The 27580-nt window shown below is 45.6% G+C and overlaps 1 protein-coding gene across 3 annotated transcripts in view; it reads left to right on the top strand.

Annotated features, from left to right (window-relative positions):
* The first annotated feature begins 21518 nt into the window (after window positions 1–21518).
* Window positions 21519–27580, top strand: part of FUBP3 (far upstream element binding protein 3) — a 50535-nt gene continuing 44473 nt past the window's right edge. For all 3 annotated transcript variants that reach the window (XM_027615504.2, XM_027615506.2, XM_027615503.2), the window contains exon 1: window positions 21519–21681. In XM_027615504.2, the coding sequence (XP_027471305.1) occupies window positions 21598–21681 (84 nt within the window). In that variant the 5' untranslated portion in view covers window positions 21519–21597. The remainder of the gene's footprint in view (window positions 21682–27580) is intronic.

Here is a 27580-nt window from a genome sequence, read left to right as displayed (position 1 = left end):
GTTAAGGGCATGCTGTTTAAGCACAGCACCTAAAATCACATCTGCTTTTCATTTGTAATGAACAAAGTGGGTTGCAGACTCCCACAGCCCCGTTCACCCAGAGTCAGAGTGCCCACAGCTGGATCCCAGCACCACCCCCTCCAGCGAGGCAACTGGACCGCTCTGAGCTTCCGTGTCCTCAAGGCAAAATCGGAATATTAGTGGTTCCTACCGGTGGCATCTACCTGCTGCTGTAAACCAAACCCTTTCCCTTCTCCTCCCGGGAGCTCCCAGCTAGACTGTGTTCCCCAGGCTCCCCCACAGGCCCCGTGCACCTGAGTTCTGGCCGTTGGACGGTGGGAGGAAGCGACGCGCTAAAGTCCCTGCGCCATTCTTTCCTGGGCCCACCCGAGTCGAGTTCCCAGCTGACACCCTGCCTCACGTTGGACCGTGATGGGAGCAGAACGAGCTCCTATCGTGGAGTTGTTAAGACGGTGAGCCTGCTCTTGTGAACACACCCCCATCAGGCTCTCGTGAGGGTGAAGAGTGAATCTCTCCCAAAGTGCTCAGCACAGTGCTTATGCATAGTACACCTTGGTGAATGGTGTATCCTCAGGGTTCCACAGCTCCCTCCAGCCAGAGTGTGAGCTCCAAGAGCCCGGCCCAGCCCGGGTGCTCATAAATCCCGTGCGGATGCCTTGTATGCTTGCGTCTGCAGGTGGGGCAGTGTTCCTGTCCCAGCCCTTCAGGCTTTAGGAGCTGCGCTCCCTGTTGTTCCATCAGGAAGACCTCAGGTCGGCGGCCCCTGGCCCCTGTAGGCTTCCTCCTGCCTATTGCTATAGACTCGGCCCTGCCTCCACCCAGAGTGTGAGAAAGATGTACCAGCACCCACTGGCAGGATCCCCCAGCCTGTGGCCATGCGTCAGTCCCCTAGTTCAGGGTTCTAATGCAAGGTGTTTGCCTTCAGAAGGTCATGTGCCATAACCTGGGCAGCCCTACACTGCCTCCTCCCTCTGAACATCCATACAGGGGGCACCAGCGCCACACAGGACTGCACCTGCTAGCCAGCCCTGCCTTCCTCACATTTAGGAGCTCCTTGGGGAAGCTGTGTGACTTTGGACATGCACCTTAACCTCTCTGAGCCCCAGTTTCCTACTTTGCAGCTTGCAGCCTACTGGTTACGATGCAGAGTGAGTATTCTACCAATGCATGGGATCAAGGTTTTGCCCACTCTTCTCATCCCAACAGAAACTGGGGAAGTGACTTTTGAGTGATGAGGAACTGCTTCTGGGGTAACATCTCCAGGGGCAGACCCAGGGGAGCCAAGCCCCACCAAGCCCCGTGCTCCGCGCTGGGGCTAGAAGCCATTCGGCTGGGAAATCGCTTGTCCACAAGCCCGAACCCACTCACGGAGTTGCGCTACCATGAGGGAAATTGCCCTAAATGTGAATCCACGTATGAGCCGCGGAAAGTGATTTTGCTGCTCATGGGTGGATAACGGTAGCCTTTCCGTGCACAATGTTTTCAGCTTGTCTGCCTTCCAATCATTCCTAAATAATACGTTTTATTTGGTGTGACTGCTCACGGGGTCTCGGCTCCATCCAGCACTGGCAGTTGAAGCACAGCACTTAAAATCACATCTGCTTTTCATTTGTAATGAACAAAGTGGGTTGCAGGCTCCCACAGCCCGTTCACCCAGTGCTGAGGAGGCGCCCTCCCCAGGACTGCTTTGGGCCACTGACAAGCCTGTCACTGAGCAGGCACCAGCAGGGCTAACAGGCTTCGGGAAAGGACAGGACAAGTCCTGGGAAACCATGCTTCGTGCAGCAGTTCTGGGTTTGAATGCTGACTCCACTTCCTGGCTGTGTGACTCCAAACATGTCGTTTGCCCTCTCTGAGCCTCATTTCATCTGCACAAGAGATAAACAAGGTCTTGGCCAACTGGTGGTTGCTCTCATCCTGATTTCCCCCAGCGAGGAACCAGTAGGGGGAGGTCTTGCCCCCCATCCCCACCTCCCCACACCTCACCCTCCCCACCCCATCTCCCCTGCAATGGCTTCAAAAGTCAGCTTCTGTGTGTGCACGTTCAGAACAGGCAAAAGGTAGAAACAACCCAAGGGTGCTTGGATGGATGAAGGCATAAACGAAACGTGGTCTATCCGTACAATGGAATAGTATCCGATCTTAAAAGACACTGTCACACCTGCTACACTGTGAATGAACCTGGAAGACATTATGCTAAGTGACCTGGAAGACATTATGCTAAGTGAAAGAATCCAGACCCAAAAGGACAAATACTGTGTGATTCCACATAGGTAAGCCACCTAGAGTCGTTCAATTAATGCAGACAGAAAGGAGAATGGTGGGCGAGGAGAAGACAGATGGGGAGTTATGGCTTAATGGGGACAGACTTCCAATTTTGCAAGATGAAAAAATTCTGGAGTTGGTGGGGATGGTTGCCCAGCAATGTGAACGTACTTCATGCCACTGAACTAGACACTTAAAATGGTTAAAATGGTAAATTTTATGTTATATACATTTTACCACAATTTTTAAAAATTTTGTAAACTAAAAAGTTGGCTTCTAAAAACCAATCTAAAAAGAAAAGAGAAGAACAGCAAATATCTGCCACGAGGAATGGAAAAGGTGGATAACACCACGGAGGGATTTTAAAAGTTAGCAGCAGGGGGGCGCCTGGGTGGCTCAGTCGTTAAAAGTTAGCAGCAGGAGGCGCCTGGGTGGCTCAGTCGTTAAGCGTCTGCCTTCTGCTCGGGTTATGATCCCAGGGTCCTGGGATCGAGCCCCACATCAGGCTCTCCGCTCAGCGGGAAGCCTGCTTCTCCCTCTCCCACTCCCCCTGCTTGTGTTCCCTCTCTCACTTTGTCTCTTTCTGTCAAATAAATAAGTAAAATCTTTAAAAAAAAATTTAGCAGCAGATTCCATCTGTAGATCAAAGCTAATACTATCAAAAATCTAGATGAAATGACTTACAATTTGCAAGAAATTATAAAATTACTAAAATTTAAAATGTTTTAAAATTTTGAAAAAGTAGAAAGCCAAACAAGACATGAACTATGGAAGAGACTGACAATTTTCTTAAAAAAATTCCCTCCGCTAAAGAAAGTCTTGGGCCCCAGGAATTTTAAGTCTGGATTATTTCAGACATTCATGGAACAAGCCATCGCAAGGTTCAAACTCTCTTCCACATCAGAGAAAAGATGGGAAGTTTTCCAATTTACCTTGTGATATTTGCATAACCTCATTGCCAAGTCATAACACAGCACATAAAACCAAAGACTACGGTACTTCTCCTACAAATTGAGATGCAAAAGTCATGAATTGAATTCTGGCGATTTTAATTCACCCATAAATTATGTTCACAAACTCATGGCCATGAGTATAAATCAGCAATTCATATTTTAAAAAAGGAACAGGAACAAAGCTTTCAGTACTTTTATGTAAAAAAACGTGTGCCATGACATCGCTATGATAGTTCATCTCTAGTGGAAGCGGGTGCTGCTGTAGAGGTGACCGCTCAGAGATGAAGCCAAGGCTGCCGGGGAGAAACCAGAAAACACACTTGTACACTTGCCTTTCTGGAGGCATTAAATACCAAGATCTCCAGGGAGAAGGGGGAGGTTGTATGGACTGGGCTGTCCACAGAAGTCTTCATTTAGGGGCGTCTGGCTGGCTCAGTTGGAGGAGCATGTGACTCTTGACCTCAGGGTCATGAGTTCGAGTCCCATGTCAGGTATAGAGATGACTTAAATAAATAAAACTTAAAGAAGTCTTCATTTATTTACCCAGACATTTATTTATTCACACGGGAAACGTAATCGAGCACCCAACCTTCTTCCTCTGCTGAAAATAATTCCTGAGCACTTACTGTGTGTCCGGCACTGTCCCGGGTACCTGGCTACGGTGTGAGCAAGGCAGGCAGAGGCCCTGCCCTCACAGAGCTCCCAGCCAGGTGCCAGAGCTGGAGTTGGGCACCGGGAGAGTCCCCCAGGGACTGAAGCCCGCCAGGAGACTCTGGTTGGTTGGGGATACAGACCTGGGGGCGAATATGCAAAGCCACATCTTGGAATGTCACCCTGCTTTTGTGACCCCAGGTAGGGACTGGAATAGTCACAGACGGCCAAGGATGGGAAGAGAGCAGCTCGGGGATGTGTCGGTGGACAGGCTGATCCCTGTGCATCGATGGCTGACCTCACACGTGCAACAGGTAGATGTCATGAAACAACTCCTGCCTGTGCTGGGGTCTCTCATTGTCCCCGGGGGAGTCTGGTAACACCACTGGGCTCCATGGAGATGGAAAGTTCAGGGTTCAAATCCCGACTCCAACTCTGAGCAGCCAGTTTCTGGCCGGTCCCTCCCCACGCAGCGGCCTCCATGGGCTATCCACAGTTCCCAAGCTTGTCCGTGAGCTTCTTTCATCTCTGCCTCCAGGGCCGTGCTCAGCCCACATGAGAGGCAAACCAGAAACCGATGATGGGCAGGAGGTAGGGCAAATGGCTCAGAGGACCCCCGGGAAAAAAATGAGCCCTACTTGCCCTCTCTTCCAGTTACTATTGCTGCAGAACAAACCACCCCAAAACTTAGTGGCACGACACAACCATTCTGTTATGCTGCAAGGGCTCAGCTCAGCTGGGACGGGGGACTGAAGCACCTGCCCGTGGCCTCTCCATGTAGCTTGGGCTTCCTCACTGCATGGTAGCCTCAGGATAGGCAAACTCCTTACACGGCTGCTCAGGGCTCCCAAAGCAAGTGTCCCAGCGGACTGGGCAGGGGGCTGCATTGTTTTTTTTTAACCTCATCTTGGAAGTCACACATTGTCACCTCTGCTTTATCAATTGGCTGCAGGAATCACAAGCACACCTAGCAGATGTTCACTGAAAGATGCTTTCTATACTGTGTCCTTTCTTAGAGTTAGGTATATGGCACTTTCTTTATGCTCCCACACATACATTTGCAAACCCTTCTATCTTCATGAAGGAAGATGTTAATTGAACGATGCTTTCCTAGATTCAAGGAACAGGGGCATAGTCCTCATCTCTTCGTGGAACTTTGTGGCCATTGTTAGAATCACCCAAACCAGCTGCTCAGGGATCATCTATTGGCTCTCCTCTCGCCCTGGTCTCAGTGCCCCTTCCCCCACACCACTTGCACCCAGATCCTTGTCTCAGGGTCCATTTCGGGGGGGGGGAGGGAACTCAGCCACCACTCAACTGTGTAAGTTACTAGCTTCTCTAGGTCTTGTTTCCTCATCTGTAAAATTTGGACACTAACCGTCCTTCCTCCTAAAGAATGAGCGTTCTGTGAGATAGTGAGCAGAACGTGTGTGTAGCAGAGTGTCTGGTATAGAGGAAATCATCTGTAGGGGTTAGCTATTTTTAATCACCTTGGCCAGAGCCAGCCCTTTGAGACCCCAACCCCACTCAAAAGAAATTGATGGTGCTCCACTGGTGGTCCTACGTCCCATATCTCTCCTGCTGGTCACTCCCTTGAGAATTATAACAGGTGGCCAAATCCAGAGGGGGTTAAGATTATGGTTTAGGAATATGGCCGGGAGTGCGCAATTGCATTTTCCAAACAGAGTCGTCACAATATTCCCCATCCCAGTGCTTATGGACAAGGTGACTTTGACACTCTACCCAGGAAGAAGTGATGTCTGTGTCTCCTCCCCTTGAATCTGAGTGGGTTTTTGTTATGTAGCAACCAACAGAAGAAGCAGAGGTGATTTCCCAGGCAAGATCATAAAGGCAACGCAATGTCTATGTTGCTTGCTGGAATACCTGTTCCTGAAGCCTTTAGCCACCTTGTGAGCAGGCCAACTGCCCTGAGTACGCCATGATGTGAGGAAGCCCAATCTAGCCCATGTGAAAAGGACCTGAGACTTCATGATAAGGGAGGGGAGCTCAGTGAGCCCCCACAGTCTTCCACCCCCACCCCGCTGCTCCAGCTCATCCCTCATCTTCTGACTGCAGCCCAATGCACGAGAGACCTCACAAGCCAGAAACATCCAGATGAGCCGTTCCCAAATCCCTGACCTGCAAATCAGGAGCAAAACAAAACAGTTGTTTTAAAGTGGCAACACTTGGGTCCATTTGTGATTTAGTGAAAGTAACCTGAACACAGGTTAAGGGGCCATTCTGTAGCAGGAAAACTGGTTAACAAAATCTTCTTCCCCTTAGCTTGCTGCTGTCTCTCACCGAGAGTCATTCCTGCAGGAACGGATGGGAGGTTAGCCTTCCTAAGCCATGGTTCCCCAGCCTGGCACCTCGGTGCTGTAGGGTCCCTAAAAGCATGGCTTTATGGCCTCCAAAGGGAAAGTGTGCTGGTTCATTTGATGCCCCTGCAAATGCACGGTGAGAGCCAGACACCAGGGCTTAGCAACCTGGACTGCTTTCATCCACACCTTCCAAAGGGCATCTCCCAAGCCCCCTGGCACTTCTGTGTGGTTGATGTGGAAGGGGCTGCAGAGCTAGGTGTTGGCAGAGTCTGCTGTCTCTCTTGAAGGATGACCTCTCTGGGCCTTGGCTAGGACTGATCTGCTCTCAGGGCACCATCACCCACTCACAGAACCCTCAGGAGGCTGAGGCGGGTCTGGTTGGGCTGGGGACACCTTCCTGCTGCCTGCCTCACACACCATCTGTACTCGGTCTCTGCCACAGAGTAAATCTGCCACAGAGTAAAAGTACTCACACTTTGGTTGCTTTGTCCTTGGGACCCAGCCCTCAGCCCCACTGGCGATGCCAATCCTGGTAACAGGCAGTTCTGAGCATCTTCTTGCCATTGGCTAGTGCTTGGACATATCCCACATGCATTCCATAGAGTAGCCCTGTGATGTACCCATTTTCCAGAGGACACTGAGCTTGGTCAGAGACTTAGGGATTTGCTCAAAGTGGCTCAATTACTAAGTCACAGAGCTGGGATTGTGGCCCCATCTGACTCTAACACCTGTGCTCCTAGCCACTGAACAACACTGCCACAGACTAGGCAGGGCATCTGGCCGAGGTTTCTTTTCTTTTCTTTTTTAAAGATTTTATTTATTTATTTGAGAGAGAGAGAATGAGAGATAGAGAGCACGAGAGGGAAGAGGGTCAGAGGGAGAAGCAGACTCCCCGCTGAGCAGGGAGCCCGATGTGGGACTCGATCCTGGGACTCCAGGATCATGACCTGAGCCGAAGGCAGTTGCTTAACCAACTGAGCCACCCAGGCGCCCGTGGCCAAGGTTTCTGACCCTGCTCAGGACCCTCAGGGTCTGGAGGCTTCACCCCACAGCAATCCCAGCACCTCTTTGCTCTTTTCTCCTCCTTCTACCTCCCTCCTCCCCTACACTCCCCACCCTCCTAATTCTTGGTGGGGAAGGGAATCTGAAAATCAGCAGGAGATGGCATAACTTTGTGGTCAAAAGTTGAGGCTCTGACATCCAACAGACATGGCCTCGAAATCCAGCTTTGCAACATACTAATGCTTGGGCAAATCTCATTTTCTCTCTGAGCCTCAGGTTCCTCATCTGTAAAATGGGAATAATTGATATTACCTTACAACATCATCATCACCACCACCACTACAACCACCACCACCATTATTACTTGTAATAATGCGAATAATAGGCAAATGTTAATTTCCATCATTCCTTTATCTGACATATAAAACATTTTTCACCCATTTGATATGCACTAAAGAATAAGATCTTTTGGGGCACCTGGGTGGCTCAGTCATTGGGCGTCTGCCTTCGGCTTAGGTCATGATCCCAGGGTCCTGGGATCGAACCCCACATCGGGCTCCCTGCTCGGCAGGAAGCCTGCTTCTCCCTCTCTCTCTGCCCCTGCTTGTGTTCCCTCTCTCACTGTCTCTCTCTGTCAAATAAATAAATCTTAAAAAAAAAAAAGAATAAGATCTTTTAAAAAAATTGATTTGTAATTGCATCAGTAAATACATACGAATACATATTACTTGTTTTTAAAATACTAACATTATGGGTAAGACTTAAGTCTCTTGACTGCCTGTTCTGCAGGCCCCGCCTCTGCGCCTCTTGCCCCTCCCCCTCTGTGCCCCTTGCCCCGCCCTCCAGAGTTATTCTCAATTAGCGTTTTGCTGTGTGTGCCTCAAACATTAATCCATGCATTTGCACACATACATACTTATCTTTTGAAATAAACTGAGTAGTTGGTGTGCGCAGTACATTTGGTTTGTTTTTGCATAAAGGGAGCAGACTGCTCATATCATTCATATCATTCTACCGCTTGCTTTTTTTTTTTTTTTTTTAAGTAGGCTCCACACCCAGCATGGACCCAATGCGGGGCTTGAGCTCACCACCCTGAGATCGAGACCTGAGCTGAGATCAAGAGTCAGATACTTAACCAATGGAGCCACCCAGGCATCCCTACCCCTTGTTTTTTTGTTAAGATTTTATTTATTTATTTGACAGAGATAGAGAGCGCAAGTAGGCAGAGTGGCAGGCAGAGGGAGAGGGAGAAGCAGGCTCCTCACTGAACAAGGCGCCCGACGTGGGACTCAATCCCAGGACCCTGGGATCATGACCTGAGCCTTAAGGCACACGCTTAACCGACTGAGCCACCCAGGTGTTCCTACCACTTGCTTTTTTTAACTCAGTAACACCTCTTTGGATTTACTACTGCCAGTGAGGAAGGAGAGGATCCCATGTCTGGAAACTGGGGCAAATTTCATGGAAAGCCTACAACTCCCAAACTACTTGTGAGTCCACTGGGGCTCTTGACTTTAGGTGTGCTCAACTTTGCTTTTTCTGCAGCTTATCTATTTTATTTTTGCAAACAAACCAAAATCATTCTTTGACTGAATCACCCCTCAGGTTCTAAAACACGAAAGCATTTTTCTCTCCACTCAGCTGGGCTGGACTATCAACTCTGGCCAGCCGTGGGGGAGTTGGATACTCTCTGTGAGCTCTGTTTGTTTCTTCTTTATGGACTTTGAGGCCCAGGCCTGTTGTCCAAGCCTCTTTTCTGGAGCCACAAGTCTTTGGAAGGAAGCTGTGATAACCGGTAAGAAGAAATGGAAAAGCATGTGTCACCATGCTTTTGGAATACACGCCGAAGCCTTATAAAAGCAACCTGTGATTTAGCACTGGAATCAGAACTTGTCCCCGGCACTCGGGCGACAGAGGATAAGCCGCAACCTGGCGTTTCAGATTTTTTTAAAAAGATTTTATTTATTTATTTTAGAGAGAGAGTGTGCACAAGCAGGGGGAGGGCCAGAGGGAGAGGGAGAATCTCAAGCAGACTCCATGCAGAATGTGGAGCCTGATGCAGGGATCGTGATTCTACGACCCTGAGATCATGACCTGAGCTGAAACCAAGGGTCTGACGCTTAACCGACCGAGCCACCCAGGCACCCCTGGCTTTTCAGATTTTGTGACCCTTGGGGCAAACCCAGCCCCTGACTTTCTTAGAGATGAGACACCCTTAGCAAGGAGGGGCATTCTGGTGAAAATGTGGCCAGGTTACTTCCTGCTGCCACACAGGATGGAATTTTCTTTGGAAGCTTCACATTTTTCCTGCCTCCTAGCAGCCTCGTTCTCAGTGGAGTAGTCATCGTTTCTCACCCTGGCCTCCAGGTCCAGAGCTGAGCCAAGCACAACAGCCGAGCTGCAGAGCAGAAAACTAGTGTTCCTAAAGTAAATGTGAGACAGACACATGATACCTATGTGACCAGGAGAGGGGAGCCAGCCTGCCTCTTGTCCACTCCAGATACTTCCAGCCTTAACCCAATCCACACCACACAGACCATTCTAACCATATCCCTAATTTAGGGTAGAAGAAGCCCTGAAATTTTAGAATCTCTAGAAATCTCTGTGTAACAAACAGAGCACACGTTCTAACAGTAACTGTCCTTGACATGTCCTTTCCCTTCATCACTAATAGAGAGGCCTCTGCACCCAGTTGATTCAGTGCGATATTCATCACTGCTCCCCCCACACACACACACACATCAATTTCTACTTGCTGACTTATGCCTCTTTCCAGTCACAGACATCAATTAATTGTAGGCTTTCTTGATGGTTTGGTTATTATCTTGTGTCTTTTGCAACTCTTCCCTAGATTTCATTTCCAGCCCGGGGCTAGCTGCCTTTTTCCTGATATCATGCCCTGCTCTTGAGAATGGATTATTGAAGGCAACGGTCTTTCAGAGACCCTGGTGTCAACAATCCACCCACAGGAAGAACTTCTGTTAGATGGATGGATGGATGGATGGATGGATGGATGGATGGATGGATGGATGGATGGACAAACAGATGGATGATTGGGTGAATGGGTGGACAAATGGACAGGTGGATGGATGGATGGATGGATGGATAGGTGGATCAATGGATGGATAGGTGGATGGGTGGATGGATGGGTGGATGGGTGGAATTAAGAAAGATTAATGCAACAGTCCCTACCAGCCTTTTTTACTCTCTGTGCAGAAGGAAAGGACACAGTCGCATACGCAACCAAATGTTTCTGTATTGGTCTAGCCAGGGAAGAAGATATGTCTGTCCAACACTTGGGTAAGGATGAGGGAGGTTGATTGTGTCCAACAGGAGCACACATGTTCTTTTTTTTTTTTAAGATTTTATTTATTTATTTGACAGAGAGAGAGACAGTGAGAGGGGGAACACAAGCAGGGGGAGTGGGAGAGGGAGAAGCAGACTCCCCACCAAGCAGGGAGCCCGATGTGGGGCTCGATCCCTGGACCCTGGGATCACGACCTGAGCCCAGGGCAGATGCTTAACGACTGAGCTACCCAGGCGCCCCAGGAGCACACATATTCTTGAATGCTGTATGAACATGATTCTTTTGAATTCATCCTCTTCCATCAAATCTGTTTCTTTTTTACATCCTTGAACATTTGTGTCGCCATTTGTAATGGACAAGAGTTGGTGATTTGCACTGCAACCATTTGTCCTCTGTTAAAAGCTATCTTTCCCTTGGTGAATTGATCCCTTCACTCACACTCAAGATCTATGGCTCTGAGATCTCTGAGATCTCTGAGATCTCCAAACTCTATGGCTGAGATCTATGGCTCAAATCCCTTCCCCAAAAGATGACTCATGTAATCTCCTTTTCCAACATATTATTATTATTATTATGACATTTTCAAACATAGGGGAAAATTGAAAGAATTTAATGGCAAACCCCCATTAACCCACCACCAAATTCTACCATTAACATTTTACTACACTTGCTTTATCTCATTCCTATCCTGCTTCTAACTTGCAATTAATCCATTTCATTTTTGGTGTATTTGAGAGTAAACTGCAGACATCAGTACATTTCCTCCTTCATATGTATCATTGACTGGAGTCCAATATTTGTTTACATGTTTTTCTTTGTAAAACTTATATATATTAACCTTAAAAATAAAACAGCCCATTGTTTTACCAGCAAAATGGGTTTACTCAGGAACAGCAGACAATTACAATTTGGGACATGCAAGCTACAGCAAAACCATAGTCAAATCCAGAGAACAAAGGAGAGGAACTTCTCTTTTATGAAGAAAAGGGGTAATTGAGAGGGACTAGTATAGACAAAAAGTCCATTGGAGTAAACTGGGAATTTGAAGTATAGTAGCTTTGCATTGGCTGAGTTGTGACAGTCTCTCATTGGATGGGCTGCTGCCGGGCAAGGAGAAAAATCTTCCTTCATCCTGTTGGGGTAGTAAAATATGGGCGTCTTCCTGTTGTTGTTGTTGTTGTTGTTGTTGTTGTTGTTTTAATAGAGAATTTTTTAAGGCTTATTTATTTATTTTAGAGAGAGAGAGAGAGCATAAGCAGGAGGGGCAGAGGGAGAGGGAGAAAGAATCCCAAGCAAACTCCACGCCACACGCGGCGCTCAACACAGGGCTCAATCCCACAACCCTGAGATCAGGACCTGAGCTGGAACCAAGAGTCAGATGCTTAACCGATCGTGCCAGCCAGGCACCCCTAGGCTTCTTCCTGTTAAGAATGCAAAGTATGTCTCTTGCTATTGGGGTCTACAATTGACGATGAGTGGTAGGACATGACAGCTTCCTTTTCTAGCCTCATGACTTCCTTTTAAATGAGGCTTCCTTTATTCCAAATCATACATGCACTAAAATACACAAACCTTAACATTTGCTGAGTTTTACATACACCATGTAGCCAAAATCTCTATTAATATGTAGAACTGGGATGCCTGGGTGGCTCAGTTGGTTGAGCGCCTGCCTTCGGCTCAGGTCATGATTCCAGGGTCCTGGGATCAAGTCCTGCACTGGGCTCCTTGCTCAGCGGGGAGCCTGCTTCTCCCTCTGCCTGCCACTTCCCCTGCTTATGCTCTCTCTCTGATAAATAAATAACATCTAAAAAAAAATATGTAGAACATTACCATCACCCCAGAAAGTTCCTTCATGCCCCTTTCCAGTCCATCTCCACCCTCAACTTTCAGAGGCAACCACTTGGGCTGTTTCCAGTTTTAAGCTGTTATAATGCCACTATGAAAATTACCACACAACTTCTTTCTTGGACACAAATTTTCATTTATCTTGGGTAAATATGTAGGAGTAGAATTGCTGGGCGATTCATCTTCCTTTGTGACATGTCCAAAAAAAAATTTTTTTTTTTTTTTGCCTATTTCATTGGGGTTTTGTTGTTGTTGTTGTTGTGGGAGGGTTTTTTTTTTATGTATATCATAAATACTAGTCCTTTGTCAGATGTATGTTTTGTAAATATTTTCCCCCAGTCTGTGGCTTGCTTTTATATTTTTTTTTGAGAGTTTATTTGAGCAAACATTGATTCCAGTCAGGCAGTGCCAAATTGGAAGTGGTTAGGAGTGCTCCCACCTTTCTACTTTCTCAATGGTGTGTTTTATGAGCATGTAATCAGGGTCTACACCAATTAGTAAATCTCATTGTCTTGGTCACAAGATTATTTCAGGCATGAGTGAACAACCCAGTCAAACCAATGACTCATGTTCTAGGAATGTGGAGACAAAAACAGACACTCTTTTTGGCTGGACATGAGCCTAAGGGGATGCCATATCTATACCTAATCTGAGAATGGATTCACTGGAAGCAAAGCCCAAAGACAGAGAAACCAGGTCCCAGGGACACTGTCCAAGTCCCTGCATCAAGCTCCAGGTCAAACTGTTGTCCACCTAGACCCCACATTTTATTGCCCTTACACCTTTGTTCATGCTGTTGCTTTCATTGGGAATGCCCTTCTGCCACACCTCCAGATGTCCTCGTGGCCCTTCTGAAATGCCACCTTCCCCATTAAATTTTTTCTTGATCTCTCTTGTTTTTTCGTGCCCATCATGAAGTGACTTCCTCCTCTTCTGGGTACTGAATATTGTTGTTATCGCTAGCATACATATTTATAATGACATCATCGTCACATTATTTTACAAAACTGTATTGGTAGAGACTTCTAGAAGTGGGAGCACAGGGAACTTAATTTTCTACCTGAGGTATTCTTGAGACAACTGTATTGATAAAGGCAGGTTTTGCTTTTTTATTTAGGAAAAAAAAGATTTTGAAGCTCATTGAATGAATGAATGAACAAGTGAGTGTATTTATTAGATTTAATTCCACTCCCAGAGTTGTACAGAGATGCAATCAAGGCTCTATTCCCCTTTTGATTCTCTTGCCACTGACTCCCCTCCTTTTTACTTTGCTTTATTCCCCCTTCAATTCTCCTTCCCTCCTGAAAGCCCAAAGCAACAATCAAGGATGGTTAAGGTAGCAAGCCTTATGGGTCTGTTCTTTCTATATCTTCAGTGACCAACTCATCTCAATTTTCCCACCACCATCCTGGTTTTAGCACCAAAAGTCCCACATCCTGGAAACCCTTTCATTCCCAGGCAAACCTGAATGGTTGATCACCCTCCTTACTCCCCCATACCTCACCAATCTTATTTTGTTACATGCAAGAGAATTCTTCATTGATTTCTGTGGTAGGCAGAATTCTAAGATGGCATGTAAAGCTCCTGTCCCCTGGTGTAGACATCCTGTATAGTCCCCTTGCCTTGAGAGTAGATGAGATCTAGGCATATGATGGGATATCATCCCTTGTGAATAGGTTATACTGTTTAGTTAACTTTATCGTAATCAAAAGGGAGATCATCCTGAGTGGGCCCGACCTAATCAATTGAGACTTCAGAAGAAGTTGAAGTGTCAGAGAGATGTATTCTTACTAGGCATGAAAATCCAGACTCCATGAGTTCTACAAATGTGAAGAAATTAATTCAAAAACCACATGAGATTGGACTCCAAGCCTCTGATAAGACCTCAGCCACGGGGATACCTTGACTTCTCCCTCATGAGACCCCAGGAAAAAAGCCCAGCTATACTGTGACACAATTTCTGACCCACAGAACTGTGAGCTAATAAGTTAAGTTGCTAAATTTGTAATTATTTGTTACACAACAATAGAAAACTAATATAATCCTTTAGGTGCACTCTCCCATATGAGAGAAAGCTAAGTAGCTGTGGCTAGTGCCTCAACTCATCTGAGCCTTGGTGTCCTTATCTATGGAACAGAGATACCAGTGCCCACCTCCCAGGAGTGTTACAAGCATTAAATGAGGCGATGTATATCAGGTGTTCAGATGTATATCAGGTGTTCAGAATGGTAAAACATTCAGTAAACAGGAGTGGGGGGAGGCACGAGAGGGCTTCTGCACATATTCCTTGGAAATCCAAGCCCCTCCACCATCAAGCAGATCAGATCCTGTCTCCCGTGGTTGTCAGTTGAGTGCTGGTAAAACGTGAACGGCAAAGGTCAAGGTATTTGGTTGTGCTATGCCTGGACTCCCTTCCCTTGATGAATAAAGCTCCTCTTATCTCAAGTGGCAGCTATTTTGCTAGAATAACAACCAAGCCCCGAATAGTTAGTCCTGGCTTGGGGAGTGTGGCCTATAGGGTAATTCCTGTTGCTAGACAGAGACATGACATTTGGTGAGACTCTGTCTCAGGACCTCCCCATGAATAACTAGGGAGTGGCCTGGTAGGTACATCAGATATCATAACCATGACTGACTAAGGGTGAATACAGCCTTCTCTTTCTGCCAATGAGCCAACCATTATTTTCTGAGTACTCACTATATACTAAGTGCTGAGAGGAATAGAGGTAAGCCCTGAAGGGACTTATCTTCCTAGAAAGCTGGTATGGGCTCATCCCAAGAAAAGAACATAAATTAAAATTCAATTTTATTGAGGGGCACCTGGGTGGCACAGTCAGTTGAGTGACCAGCTCTTGATTTCAGCTCAGGTCATGATCTCAGGGTCAGATCGAGCCCCACGTTGGGCTCCATGTTCAGCATGGAGTCTGCTTGTGTTTCTCTCCCTCTGTCCTCCCTGTCTCCCCCCCCATTTGCTCTCTCTCTCTCTCTCTCTCAGATAAATGAAAATAAATAAAAAATTCAATTTTATTGAAGCAGGGACTCAGACAGATATTGGTACGCTCATGTTCACAGGAGCCTTATTCACAATAGCCAAAATGCTAAAGCAACCCAAATGTCTTTTGACAGATGATAACAAACAAAATGTGGTATATGCATGCAATGGAATGTCATTCAGCCTTAAAAAGGAAGGAAATTCTGACCCCTGCTACAACATGGATGAACCTTGAAGACATTATGGTCAGTGAAATAAGCCAGACACAAGAGGACAAATATTATACAATCCTACTTCCATGAGGTACCTAGAGTAGTCAAGTTCATGGAGACAGACAGTAAAGTGGTGGGTGCCAGGCCCTGAGAGATGGGAAGATGAGGAGTTAGTGTTTAAAGGGCACAGAGTTTCAGTTTGGAAAGAGGAAAAAGTTCTGGAGGTGGATGGTGGTGGTGGTCACACAGCATCGTGAGTGTACTTAATGTCACTGAATTGTAAACTTAAAAGTGGTTGAAATTAAGGTAACTCCTATGTTATGTATCTTTTACCATGATATAAAAATTAAATTTTAAATATTTATTTTAAAATTTTTAACTCATTGGAGTTCAAAAAAATAGTACTTGTGGTAATACCAAATGTCAGCAAGGATGCGGAGTAGCAAGAGGTCATTTTTAACTGACGGAATGCGTGTCCCACTTTGGAGAAATAGTTTCCACGTTGGAGAGCAATTTGGCTTTATCGAGCAAAGCTAAGGGGCATGTCCTCTACTCACCCTGGCCCCTCAGCAACTTCACCTTTGGGCATGTATTCTAGAGACTCTCTCAAATACATATGCAAAGAGACAAGTTGGAGAAGACTTGTTGCAACATTGTAACAGAGAAAAGGAAACTATATGGTTACCCACAGGGGAAAGAATACATAGTTTCTGGTTTATTCATATAGTGGAATGGAGTATAAGTAATTGAGATATGGCTACATATGTGAACTTGGATAGACCTCAAAAATACATGTGGGGCCAAAAAAAAAAAAGACTCAAATTGCGTAGTGTTTGATACCATTTATATGATGTTTAAAAGCATTCACTATATATACATACAAGAATACAACATCCACTAGCATGCAGATCACCAAATTCAGGAAGACAGTTACCGCTGGAGAGGGAAGGAATAGAAAAGGATGGTGGAGGGTCACAGAGGGTTCTTCACTAGCAACCGTAGTGCTGATTTCTTATGTTGGTATTGGGTAAATGGCCGTTCATTGCCATTAGTCTATCTACTTTTTTGTATATCTGAAATATTTCATAATACAAAATAATAAAGCAGGGATTAAAAGACCTTGCCAAAAGAGTCCATTCATTAATTTATAGAAATAATTGTTCATTGAACATACCCTATGTGCTCGATGCTGGAGATACAATAGCAAACAATATGGACACAGGGCCACCATCTCCAAAGCTCATGGTCATGTGAGGGACACAGGTATCAGTAAAATAATCAGAGGAATGAAAATATAACTTAAACTAAAATAGGTGCTCTGGTCTCCAGGAAGGAGACTGGGATAGCTTTCTATAGGTAATCTAACATGCCCAAGAGGAACAGCCTAAAGATGCTGACATTGGGGGTTGCCCAACAAACACCCCAGCTGGACCATTCTACAGTAAAGCTCAGAGTCACAATTCTCACCTACCCAGAGGCATGAGCAGACCACCATGGATTCTGAAACATCTGAGCAAAGTCTGTAACATGAAAGATAGAGACCATAATGCCCACTTACATGCATGCACGTATACATACATATATACATAAAATAACTGGGAACAGTGACCTACAAGCAACATACACTATGCGCAGTGAATAAACTTCCAAAAAAGTACTATAATCCTCAAAAAATACTATAATCCTCAGAGAGATAAGAAAACGTATTCCATCCACAATACAAGAAACAAATGTTATTTTTTAAAGAAAGGATTGTTTGGAGAGCAAAGAAGAGCTCTTGTGATTTAAAAACATGACAGCATAAAAAAAAATGCCACAGAAAGATTGGAAGATCAAATTGAGGGAATAAGCCAGAAAGAAGAGGAAAGAGAAAGAGAAAGTAAAAAATATAGGAAAATTAGAAGACCAGTCCAGAAGGTCCCATATCCAAATAATAATAGAAGCTCTAAAACAATGAATAAAGAAAGTGCTGGGGGGAAATCCTCAATTAAATCATTCAAGACAATTTCTCAGAACTGAAGGACATAAATTTCCACAGTGAAAGGGCCAGAATAAAGGATGGAAAAAGACCCACTCTCCAAGACACACCACTGTGGAATTTTAGAACATTGAGGGGAAAAAAAGAAGATTCTATAGATTTCCAGAGAAAGGGAGGAAAAAAGTCAAAAAGGATTGTACATTAGAATACCATCAGGCTTCCCAACAGCAACAATGCTTGCTAGAAGATAATGAAGGAGTGCCTTGTAAATTATTATTTTTTTTAAGATTTTATTTTATTTGACAGAGAGAAAGACAGCCAGAGAGGGAACACAAGCAGGGGGAGTGGGAGAGGGAGAAGCAGGCTTCCCGCCGAGCAGGGAGCCCGATGCGGGGCTCGATCCCAGGACTCCGGGATCACGACCTGAGCCGAAGGCAGACGCTTAATGACTGAGCCACCCAGGCGCCCCTGCCTTGTAAATTATTATCCCAATCTAAGATTCTATATCCAGCCAATGTATCCATCAAGGGTGAGAGCTGAATAATGAGCTAGAGAAATTGTCCTATTGTCGGCAAGGAGGGGAACAGCTCTGGCTGAAACCAATGATACAACTTCAATTCTAACAGAGCATTGGGAGGAAACTCTACCCAAGTGATAACACTCAAAGATTTGATAAATTGGGATTCATCCACCCAATATACTTCAATGTCACTTATGGACCAGATACATGGTGCTGGGAACACAAACAGTAATTTCTCTTGGGAATCTAGATATGTCATTTGACTTCCCTGTGCCTTACTTTCTCCACTTATAAAATGGATCTGATGCTCATCTATGTTGAGTCACAAAGATTATGGAAAGGACGAGAGGATAAGAGATAAGAGTAATTTCAGCTCCTCAACAAGAATATGATGAACAAATATGAATCCAATTCGTTCTTTGTGCAACTCTATGACAGGCACTGACTTTTGCCTGCCCAGCAAATATTCTATTCCATTCCACCTCCCATTCCAACTTCAAGGTTTGGGGGTTTCTTTTTAAGTTATTTATCTGAGAGAGAAAGAAAGAGAGTGAGAGAGCCGATAAATAAATTGTGGTATATCCATTCAGTGAAATACTATTAGACAGTGAAAAGGAATGAATTGTTGAAACACAGCACGACATGGATAAACTTCAAAATAATTACACTGTGTGAAACAACTCAGAAGAGAACATACTATGTACTTTCACTTATATAAAATTCTAGAAAATTACAACTAATCTAGAGTGACAGAAAACAGATTGGTGGTTGTTTGTGGTTGGGGAGGCTAGTGGAGTGGAGGCTGGAGAATTGTGGAAGGGTAAGATGGAGGAGTCAGAAGAGCACATGAGGAAATGTTTGGTGGTGGTGTATACATTCATGACCTTGATAGTAATGATAGCTTCACAGGTATATAAATATGTGAAACAAAATCAAAGTATATACCTTAAGTATGTGCAGTTTATTTTATATCAAATTTTCATCAATAAAGCTGTTTTAATAAATACGAGATGCTAGAGACAGTGAGTGGTGCCTTCAATATTTTAAAGAAGAATTATTTACAATCCAGAGTTCTGTAACTAGCTAAACTATTAATTTTATTCTAGTGGAAGAAACAAATAATAAATAATTGCACAGTGATTTAAAATCAATTGTGATAGGGGCACCTAGGTGGCTCAGTTGTTAAGCGGCTGCCTTTGGCTCAGGTCATGATCCCAGGGTCCTGGGATCAAGCCCGGCATCGGGCTCCCTGCTCAGCAGGAAGCCTGCTTCTCCCTCTCCTGCTCCCCCTGCTTGTGTTCCTGCTCTCACTGTCTCTCTCTCTCTCTCTGTCAAATAAAAAAATACAATCCTAAAATCAATTGTGATAAATGTTAAGATGATGAAGTCCGGTTCGTTAGTAGAACACATAACAGTGGACTTGACCAGGTGTGGGTCACCTTCCTCTTCTGTGCCCTTAGAAATGAGTGAGTTACCCAGTTATTCAACCAGTAAGAGGGGGAGAATCAGAACCTTGTCTTCCTACTTAGGCAGTCTGTGGTCTTTGGAATATGCCTTTAAGTTTGGGCCAATAACCTTGTTTTCACTATTCATATTCATAGGGAGAGCCAGCTAGAATTTGGATTAATTAACATACCTCTGATTTAAAAAAATATTCATAACACAAATGTCATGATATTAGGTCAGTAGAATCATCCCCATTCCTGAAGGTTGATGCCATATCCTTGAGTTTTACAAACATAGCAAAATTAAAACAGAACACACCCATGATGGACCACAAATAGGTGTGTTGACATGTGTTGGTCCTGCCTCATGACAGCCCTTCACCAGAAACTGGAACACAGCCAACTATGTGCTTTCCTACATGGGTTGAAACATTTTGTCTGAAAGTGATAATCTTCAATGTTACACTTTTGCCAAATTCTTTTATTTTACCATACCCTAAGAATTATTCCAATTTGGCATTATTCAATTCAAAATAAGTTTTCTTTGCAGCTATGTGCCAAATTTTAGGGAACAGAGAAAAATAAGACCCAGTCTCTGTCCTAGAGGAACTCACAGTCTGGTAGTGAAGTCATTAACAAATGAAGAACTACTCTTTGATTATTGGCCAGTTATTCTCCACACTTCTTTCCAAAACCCAAAGCTCTCCTAGCATGCTGACACAAAGGATCATCAAAGAAAATCATACTATATTTTACTTCTTAATTTCCTTTTTATTTATTTTTAAAGATTTTATTATAAAGGGGCAGGGGCAGAGGGATTGGGAGAGAAAATCTAAGCGGACTCCATGCTGAGCGCAGCGCCCAAGACTGAGCTCAGTCTCACGACCCTGAGACCAGACCTGAGCCAAAAACAGAGTCTGATGCTCAACCCACCACGCCACCCAGGCACTCCTTAATTTCCTTTCTAGTGCTTATCTTCCTTCCTAACTTCAAGAGGGGCATAAAATGCTTGACATGATTCTCCATTAAAATCCAGCTCCTTGGCACAACAGGACTTGGGAAATATTAATCGTGAGGGCAATCTTGTTAATCAAAAGATGGGAGCCCCAACTTGGACCTGCCACTAACAAGATGTGTGTCAAAGTCCCAAAGCCTTGGTTTCTTTTCTGGGGGTTTTGTTTGCTCATTTGTAAGAGTCACCTCAAAAACTCAAGTGTGTTCCAGCGCTAAGATTCCTTCCCTTGCTTTGCAGTATCTATACCTAGCTAGTACCATTAAGAAAAATTTACTTAAGCATTCCAAGAAGGCACCTTGCAGTAGGGTTTTGACTCAGCAGCATGGAAGCAACGATGGTCCTGTTCTATTTTCTGTTTCCCCAGAGTCCCAAGGTTTGAGAAAGCGTGTGTAAGAGGACTTTCCATTGGGAGCGTCCTTCCAGAGCTGTGTCGCCAGGCAACCCCAGGTGTGGCTTGACCCATCCTCCGTGCAATCTGAAGAACTCCGGCCCGGTTCTCTCTGCAAACGTTGGGGAAACTGACATTTTGTGGTGCTGCCCCTTGCCCTCTAGCCTCCCTCGGTCCTCACGGTGCCATTTCCAAGAGCTCAATCCCAGTATTCTAAATCAATGGCCATTCCTGGGAGGGGCTGCCAGGGTCAGGTTTTTGGTGAACCAAGACTGCTTGGTGCTGTCTTGGGAAAGCTACACCACTCCTCCCTGGGTTTCAAACAGCCGACAGCCGGACACCTCGGGCCACATCCGAGCCTTAGGGCCTGTTGCGACATCATCCACGGGCCCGGCCCAGATCTGGTCTGGGAACAGATACCTGTTCCCGGAGGCCGGATAGCTACCTCCCACCCTGGACACGCCCACGCGCCCGCGGCCCCGCCCCCACTTCCGGCCGGACCGTGATCACGTGCCCTGACCCCGCCCCACAGGCTCGGCTCCTCTGGCGTCTAGCGTCCCGGCTTCCCTTCCGCCGGAAGTGGGGCGACTTTCCCTTTCCGGCTACGGGTCCCCAAGCGGAGCTGGAGGCCGGACTGGGGAGCCGAGCGGCGGCGGCGGCGGCGGCGGCGGCGGGGGCGGTAATGGCGGAGCTGGTGCAGGGGCAGAGCGCTCCGGTGGGGATGAAAGCCGAGGGCTTCGTGGACGCCCTGCACCGGGTCCGGCAGGTACGGGCGCGGCCGGCTGGCGGGAGCACGGGAGCCCGAGGCGGGGCCGGGCCCGATGGGGAGGAGGGGGTCGGGCCTGGGGACGGGAGGCAGCCTGGGCTGACGCCTCAGCCGGGCTCGGCCTTTTCTTGGGATTCCTGTAGCCGGAGGAGCCGAGGGATGAGGCGCCACCGCGAGGCCCAGGCCCAGCCTGTCGGGCGCCTCTCCTAGGCGCAGCCGCTGGGAGAAGGTTTGCCTGGGTCGGTTGGCCCCACCGCGCCCCCACGCCCGGGCTGGACCTGCAGGGCATCCAGCGTGGGCTTCTGAGGTTCGCGGGGCGGGGCGGGGCGGGGGGGTGCTGGGGAGCTCACGGTGAGGACCCGGGTGTAGACAGAAAGCGGCCGTCTCAGGCCCTTTAGCTTCTTAAAACTTGGAAAACATCGTCTTCGGACTTCCTGTATTCGGAGGGTGGAGTGGCAGGAATTCGAGGGTATTTTACTTTTGAAGTTACTCTTGGAGAGAGGAGAGAGGAAGATGTTAAATAGGTGTGGGTGGACCACAAGACGTAGAAATCCCTGAGGGACGATAGTTCCTCTCTCGGGGAGAATGTGATAGGGACTCATCCCAGCAGTGACACCTTACCATCTGACAGTGTCGTGCATTTTGCCAGAGTTAAATAAGTTGGGTTTTAAGAGGTTGCAGGCTTCCCTGGAGAATGAATGTGGGACCTGCCAGAAATACTCTGGCTTCTGGCATGGTGCTTAGAGCAGAGCATGTCCTTGTATCGTGTGTAAAACTTACAAGTTAGCTCTCACACTTAAACCTTTGCTGCTGAGTGTCTTATACTCATCGTCTCTTCCTATTTAATTGTAGGCGTACTAACTGACACCTTAAAAGTTGGGCTATAACTAATTACTGCTTGATTCCTAACAGAAAGCCACAGGACTCATTGTATTAGAAGAAGGTCTCCACTTGGTCGCTTGAAGATATGGTCTTTACATCTCTTTCCAGTATTCCAGGGGAGGGAACCCTACCTGTTTCCCAGATACTGACTTTTCATTTTAATACTGATGCTCCTGTAGACATTATATTGGATCCCAGAACTTTCCAAACCTGTGGTTCCACCTAAAATTTTATCCAATGACTTGTTACTTACTGCCTAGGCATCAACCGGTACAATAGTGAGTATCCATCTTACTTAGACTTCAGAGCCAACCAGTGGCTGTAATGGATGAACATGCCATCCAGCTCCCCTTGCACCACCCTGCTTGCCGGCGTGTTTCACTGCTCTCCTCTACAGTCCAGGGTCCTGAACCTTGTTTCTCACTGGCTACTAATATGTAATGGCTTTCGCTTTGTGCTGATTTGTGACAATCACCTGTTGGCCTTCTCTATCCAGGAAGAATTATAGTCACTGCCCTAAAGAGCTCAGATCCTCAGTTTGCAGAAGGCCTGTAGTTGAACATAAAATGAATTTTGAACCATTGAGAAGACTTTCTGCTCTCTTGAGCCAGTGGTTGAACTCATATTCTTGGACAACCTGCTCAAGAGGGAGGGAGACCCTCTGTTAAATGCTGACCTAATGTGGATTGTTGAAGCAGTGGTGTTTACTACTAGCAAAGAAAACTTCATTGGAAATGTTCCCAGCTCTGAAATGCACCATTGACTGGAGCAGTAATAAGCCCAATGGAGACAGTGCTGTAAGTGTATTACTTCTGAATATTAACAGCTGGAGGTCGATACTATCTCCAAGGATTTGATGGCCTTTAAAAACTAAAGAAAAAAAAACAGGTTTGTGAGTAATTTTAGGTTTATTTATAGATTTGCATTGGGCAAGAATGGAATATTAGAAATTGAAACTGTTGTATGCTTTATAGTAAAGCTCACCTCAATGGGTCTCATATTGGGGCATTCAGATGATGATGGTTCTACTTCATTGTATACATGGCATGTTGCAGAAATGTGCTTTTTTTCTCTCTAGTAACTGGAAATAAAAGATAAGGTATTTCTGTATTTCAATGATTGCGAAGCTACCCCCCCTCCCCCACAACATGTCCTCATAAACACCAGCAGTTGCCTAGAAAGCCCTCATGGGTTTTTTAGGGAGCAATAAGCTGTCTTGTGCTCAGTTTATCTAGAAGATCGTAACAGAGTCTGAATCGAACCTGCTGGGATTTGAACCTGCAGTTTCTAATAAGTCTGCTATGTGGAGCCCAGTACCTAATCCACTAAGCTTCCTGCCTGGCATCTTGAAGACTCCTGCATATCCTTTGGACTCTTTCCAACATAGGGAACCAGTTGTTACTCTTCGTTTCCTCTGAGCATGGTATTCCTAGATCAAAAGGGAGTCTATGGAGATGTCATGTAAAATGTAAAATTTTCCGCAGCAGCGTGAAGTTCAGTGAGTTAATAGTGCTTGGCACAAACGAATAATACAGCCATTCCATAGGGAAGCATACAAGTGTAGAAGTGTGGTCTGATTCAGTCCCACTGATGAAGATTTAAGACTGCTGGGTATTAAAAAAACACGTTCAGTCCTCCAAGTCATAGGCAGGTCAGCAAAAACAAGTTTTTTAAACTCATCGTTTAGAGAGAGCCGGATCCTGTGAAGGGTGGGATGTGGATTCAGAGCCAGACAGGCTAGGCCATCCTGTTCTGCGGCCACAGTGCACTTCTACCCTGACTGTCTAGGTTATCAGAGGACCTCATAGAGATGATGGATAAGTAGGTACAACTCTGTTCTGTTTGGTTTGTTTTTTCTAAAAACAAAAATGTTCCCAGAAAGCCCGTTGCTGGTGGTTCAGCAGCCCCTGTCATGTAGTGCACACATTTGTGTGCTAACAGGACAGTATAACACCACGGTGTCTTACAGATTCCCAGCAGCCTTCCCCAGGTTGGACCAGCTGTCTGCCAGTCATCACCTAAGTAGAAGGAAGTTCTCTTGCCTAACTGCTAATGCTTTCAGGACTTTAAGCCCCTATTTTGTTCTAGACCCAGTCAGTGCCTCTGTGTTGCACAACCCCGGGGTATTCTTCACATAAATACAGTGTAATGGGTGCCAATTGGAGTTGGGCATCATGGTGGTTCAGCACCCAAATGATTGTGACCAAGCCCCTTGTGGAATCAATAGGAAGTAACTTTTTGACAGTTCCGTAGGCCTAGAACCTGTCCTTCACCAGCACTTTATTTTGGGAAGTGTTCATTGGCATGGGGTCTCAGAATGTCCTTGGTTCTCCATGAATGCCTGCTAGTGCTGCTGTCTCGAGCTTTGAGTCTAAGCAGTAGATGATTTGGCATGTGTGCTGTGTACAACGCACAAAATTGCCTTTACGAGAATGTGCATCCACCATTAAAAGAAAAAGCCTTTGTTCATTGGCTCTTGGTCGCTCCCTGAGAGAGACTGCCTTTGCTTCCTTAATACATGATGCTTCTGACTCATGGCAAATGTGCTGAGCACCCCATTGATTTCAGCTCTATGCCACTGAGATTATCTCCTACACACCCAGCTCAAGTAGCTCAGGTCATTGATTCATGAGGGACTAACTCCATTCATTTTTGCTTTCTCAGACATTTGAAGAAAACCAATATTTGCAGGAAATCTAGGAGCTGCTCCTGTATCTTTGCTTTGATAGGACCCAGTAGAGTGCTCTGTAAAGAGCAAGTCCTTGTTAAAGGGTTTTGCTGATGTGACTGAGCCCATTTGGGTCACTGCTTTCATGGAAGTATTGAACTTCCTATTCGGTATTGAAAAGTAGATAGTAAATGCACAGTATGTTCCACTGTGTGTTTCTAAGGTTTTTTTCATTTTCATCGGAGACTTCTTTAGCTTTCTTTTAAAATCTGATAGCGCATATGTAGCGTCAGACTTTGGTTTCTCCCGAAGTCCCATTTATTCTGCAGATACAAATTTACCTGGACCAGAGTTCTCAAACCGGTGGCCCATGGGCTGGAGAGGGCTTACAGCAGGCCTGCAGGCGTGCTTTGTTTAACCCACACAATGCCAGTTAGAAACTAGAATGATTTCAAATAGAAATTGAGATCTCTAGCTTCTCAAGAAAAGATCTGGCCACACTGCTCCCACATTTTGGAACGGCAATACTCAGCAGGAGCTGACTAGCAGCTGCCCCTTTACACGGGGCATTGACTTCTGGGTTGCCATTGGGATGCCTAATCAACAGCTTTTTCCCCTTGTCCTTTTCCAAATTGTGAGTCCCTCATCTCTGGTTTTTATTTGAAAGTTCTAATGGAAAGAACGGTGTAGGGAGATCGAGGAGACCTGAGTCTCCTCCTGCAAGTAGCTGTCTGACCTTGGGCTGGGTCGGCCATTCCCACCTCTTGATCTACAGGCTATTCATGGATCTTCCATGGAAAAGGATTCATGGACTGATACGTTTGGGGAATTCAGGGTCAGGTAAAGGTGAATTAGCTTCTTTAATGCAGGACTTCTCAGAACCTTTAATATGCTTGTGTGTATTAAGTCCTATAGGAGTTTGGGAGGTGTGTTGTAAATCTGAAGTTATATAATTTCATACTGTCTTTTCATAAAACCAAGTCACATTCTACAGATCAAATTTCAGGAAATGTTGAGCTAGATAATCTCAATAGTTCCTTCAAGCCCTTGAACATTCCGAGCTGTCATCTAGCTGGATCTAGGGAAAAAAAATTGGCCATATCATTTTGGTTCTTTTGCTTTCTATTACGTTATATTGGCTATGTATTCAAACTCCCCTTTCCCCAGCTTTTCTGTGCAATCCTTTTACTCTGTTAAGAGTCCTGTCTCTTGAAAATGTTTTGCATTTAGAGTTTTGTTACAAAGACACCTGGGAAAGAATAGCCAGTACTTCTTTTAGAGGCATAAACTGTACTTTTATCCTCATACCAGCTAATAGCAAATCACTTGCGAAACTGAGTAGTGTTAATAGAAGTAGTGATGTGATTCGGATTGCCTGCCATTATTTGAAGATCTGCTGACTCGAAGGCCTCCTGCCTGGATGCTGGGCCAGCGCAAAGATAAGACAGACGGGTTTGCAGCTGGTTTCATCTTATTGTGGGATTAGTCCTCACAAGAGCCAGGTGAAATAGGACCAGGGTTCTGATTCTCATCTTGTATTTGAAAATGATGAGCCAAAGGGAAATAAAGCTGTTTTCTCAGAGGTACACAAATAGTTAATATACAGAGTTGTTCTTGGGTCACTGTTTTCTGCGTTCTAAGGACTTGGTTCCTTCACAGAGGGAGCTGGGTAACTTTCCATCTCTGAGGCATCAGAATCTGAACAACACACCGAGGGGAGGCTGGTAGAATTAGCTGGGATGTAGGGTAGAAAACGAATGGACATGTCATCTTTGGGGCCTCTGCAGGTTCTGGCTGGAGCTGCATTTCAGCTTAGAGCCTCAGCTGGTCATCCTAGCATTTTGCCTTCAGATGGGCTTCTCCAGATCCACTTTAAATTTAGTAAACCTTTAAGGAGTACCTTCTGTGTGTCAAGCACTTTGCTATGCATTAAGGAAGTTGCACTTTAACTTTCAGGAACACGGACCTTTTTAAAACTCTTGAAAACTTTGAACCTCACCACAGGAATACTTAAATAGTTTTGTATGTAATTTCAGGAGGTTTGTGAATTCTCTAAAGCTAAGCCCCGGAGTTCCCAGTTAAAAAAAACCTTTGTCCTAGAGGTTCTGAGGACTGAGACAGGTCTCCCATTCAGCTCCCTATAGTGGGGAGACAATATAACCAATAACTTCCTCAGTGAGTTACATTATTTAGAGGTAGTTTATAAAGTGCTTTGCAAATGCAGAAAAGGGAGTATTTAATTCTGCCCAAATGTGGGTGGCATGAAGCTGTCCGGAAAAGCTACTCCGGAGAGCTGTGCCTTATTTGATTGGCATATAGAATTCCTTGTTTTGGTTAATGCCAGTAAAT

The sequence above is a fragment of the Zalophus californianus genome, chromosome 13 (assembly GCF_009762305.2).
Source record: "Zalophus californianus isolate mZalCal1 chromosome 13, mZalCal1.pri.v2, whole genome shotgun sequence".
NCBI lineage: Eukaryota > Metazoa > Chordata > Mammalia > Carnivora > Otariidae > Zalophus > Zalophus californianus.
This window is presented reverse-complemented; position numbering and strand designations above follow the sequence as displayed.